The sequence below is a fragment of the Hordeum vulgare genome, chromosome 7H, assembly GCF_904849725.1.
Source record: "Hordeum vulgare subsp. vulgare chromosome 7H, MorexV3_pseudomolecules_assembly, whole genome shotgun sequence".
Lineage (NCBI taxonomy): Eukaryota > Viridiplantae > Streptophyta > Magnoliopsida > Poales > Poaceae > Hordeum > Hordeum vulgare.
The window spans coordinates 58,139,715-58,142,575 of NC_058524.1; the positions used below are offsets into that span (position 1 = coordinate 58,139,715).

At 46.7% G+C, this 2,861-nt stretch overlaps 1 protein-coding gene across 1 annotated transcript; it reads left to right on the forward strand.

Annotated features, from left to right (window-relative positions):
• The first annotated feature begins 1,444 nt into the window (after positions 1–1,444).
• LOC123411592 (histone H2A) lies at positions 1,445–2,110 on the forward strand. The gene has a single exon (XM_045104558.1). The coding sequence runs from the start codon at positions 1,547–1,549 to the stop codon at positions 2,012–2,014; it is 468 nt and encodes a 155-aa protein (XP_044960493.1). The 5' UTR covers positions 1,445–1,546; the 3' UTR covers positions 2,015–2,110.
• Positions 2,111–2,861: the final 751 nt, after the last annotated feature.

Consider the following 2,861-nt stretch of genomic DNA (forward strand, 5'->3'; position numbering starts at 1 on the left):
GAGGCGTGACTATAGATGCTCTAGTGCCACCTATAAGTGATAAAAAATGATTCAAACAAGGGAATCCCCGCGTGGGCCGGCCCATGCAGTAGATACCTCCTATATTACGCTCTGCGCGCTTGGAGAAGACCAGCGCGCCCGTTTGGTTCAGCCCATGTCTGTGCGGTCTGTTTTTCTAAACTATTTTTTTCCTTTTTCCTTTTTCTTTTTTTGTCTTTGTTTTTTTCTAGTTTAAATAATTTGTGACTTTAAAAGAGTTCCGTAAATAATAAAAAGTGAATTTCTGAATAAAATATTCAATAAATAATAAAGTATTTCTGGATTCAAACAATGTTCGCCATTTTGTAAAAAAAGATGTTTGCTTATTTTTATAAAAAAATATTGGAAAAATGTCTGGGGAATAAAAAAATCTAAATGATTTTTAAAAAAAGTCTGTGTATTTGAAAATATTAATGAAATTGAACAATTTTTTTCCAATTCAAAGAATGCGGATGAATGGAAAAATATCCTAAGGATTAAAACAATAATTGTGATTTATAAATAGTGTATTCATTCATAAAATGTTCACGAGTTCAAAAAATGATCATGCATTTCAAAAAAATGTTCGTTAAATTTTAAAAATGTTCGTTAAATCAAAAAATGTTCATAGATTATAGAAATGTTCGTAAATTCAAAAAAATTATTTAAATTGTTTCGAAAATATTCGCAAACAGTATAAAATGTTCATGAATTCAAAAAAATTCTTTACTTTAGAAAATGTTCAAAAATTTATATAAGTGACACCGAATTTGAATTTTTTTCATGATTGCAAATATTTGACGAGTTTTAAAAAATGTTCATGATTTTAAAAATCATTCATGATTTCATAAAACTGAAAGGGATAGTGTATCTCGGTGATTGAGCAAAATGTAATCATAGTCATTAAAAATAGTGATTTTTTTTTTAGATTGCAACGCACGGGCTCTTCTGTTATCTGACATATAGATCAAATTGTCCATCGATGGAATCATCCGACGCACAATTTCCCTACACATAAATCTAATTATTCTCTGTTAATGCACACAGGCATCCATTGATGTGGAGATCGATCTCTCTCTCTCTCTCTCTTTTTTTTTGATCTTGATCTCTATAATCTTTGAGTGACGCCTGCCCGTTGCTACCTCCCCCACCCACCCCGCGAAATGCAGCGGTTGGCTGCCACCTCTTCCCCCGAAATCTCCTCACCGTACGCGGGAAAACGAAGGCGCAAAAGTCTCCGGCTTCCAAAATTTCCTCGCATCTGATTCGTCCACCCGTGCTTCCCACGGATCGCTCCTCCCCAGACCGCATCCGACCGTCCACGCCCCCCCCCCCCCCATCCCACCGCCCAACGACCGTGCCCACGGATCGACATGCCAAACCACGGGCGCCGTCCGCGCCGTTTAAATACTCCGGCTGTCTCGCCGCATATCCCACCAGTCCAGAGCTCGCAATCCCAATCCCAATCCCAATCTCCCAGTCCCAAACCTCTTCTCTCCGGCGACCCGACGAGCGTCAGCGGCTAGCCATGGACGTCTCGGCCACCGGAGCAGGCGCGAAGGCGAAGAAGGGAGCCGCAGGGCGCAAGGCCGGCGGCCCGAGGAAGAAGTCTGTGTCGAGGTCCGTCAAGGCCGGCCTCCAGTTCCCCGTCGGCCGCGTCGGGCGGTACCTCAAGAAGGGCCGCTACGCACAGCGCGTCGGCACGGGCGCCCCCGTGTACCTCGCGGCCGTCCTCGAGTACCTTGCCGCCGAGCTGTTGGAGCTCGCCGGCAACGCCGCCAAGGACAACAAGAAGAGCCGCATCATCCCGAGGCACCTGCTGCTCGCAGTCAGGAACGACGAGGAGCTCGGGAAGCTGCTGGCCGGCGTCACCATCGCGCACGGCGGCGTCGTGCCCAAGATCAACCCGGTGCTGCTCCCCAAGCGGACGGCGGAGAAGGCGCCCAAGGAGGGCAAGTCGCCCAAGAAGGCCGCCAAGTCCCCCAAGAAGGCTTAGGGAGGCGCGCCGATTTGTGTTAGTATGTTGTAATAAGCTGTTCGCCTAGCGGCGTCGATGTAGTATTTGCTGTTAATGGAAAAATCGTTAGAAATCTCTCTGACTTTGTTATATTTTGTACTCTGTCATCTGTTCATGGTGCTACTATGGAGGATATTTACATTTGTGCGGTAGGATGATTGGGATCTGCTTATTTTGGCACCGTTGAGGGCAGCGTCGCCTGCTCTCAGTACCAATGCCCCTCTGTTCTTGGGACGTCGCTGTCCGGCGAGAACCTGATGCTCCGTTTTTGCCGCCCAGTGAGGGCTTGTTCGGTTAATCCCCACCACAAGGGGATTGGAAAAGATTGAAGGAGATTGAGGTGGATTTTGATTTACAGGGGATTTAATCCTCCCCAATTCATTCCAATCCCCTTTAAATCCGTTGCAACTGAACAAAGCCTGAGGAAGATTTCGGACGCAGTAGTGGAGGATGCGAAGCCGACTGTTAGGGCATGAGCTACGGAGGCTATAGCAAACGGTGGTCTCATCCCCTCCACATAAGATTGTACTGATGGAGCAATCGTTTAATGTGATTATCACTCAGTCGGAGCAGCAGTAGCTAGCGGGGCCCCCATCTCCCTCTCTCTTACTTTTTGATTAATTTATTTTTCTTTCCTTTGTTCATGCACTCACGCAACAACCAGGCTTTTCTTTATTTTTATCCTTTTGCTCGTGCTTTTCACGCCAAGCAGCGGCCTCTTCCGCAGGCAACTCTGACTGCGAGGCCATCGTCCTTGACACCCGAACCTACGTGGCCGCGGGGCAGCTAGTTGGGGCGACGCGTTGTACATGCCCCGGGGACAGGT

Excerpts from the sequence above, each read along its gene's own strand:
- LOC123411592 (XM_045104558.1), top strand. The coding sequence starts at position 1,547 with ATGGACGTCTCGGCCACCGGAGCAGGCGCGAAGGCGAAGAAGGGAGCC.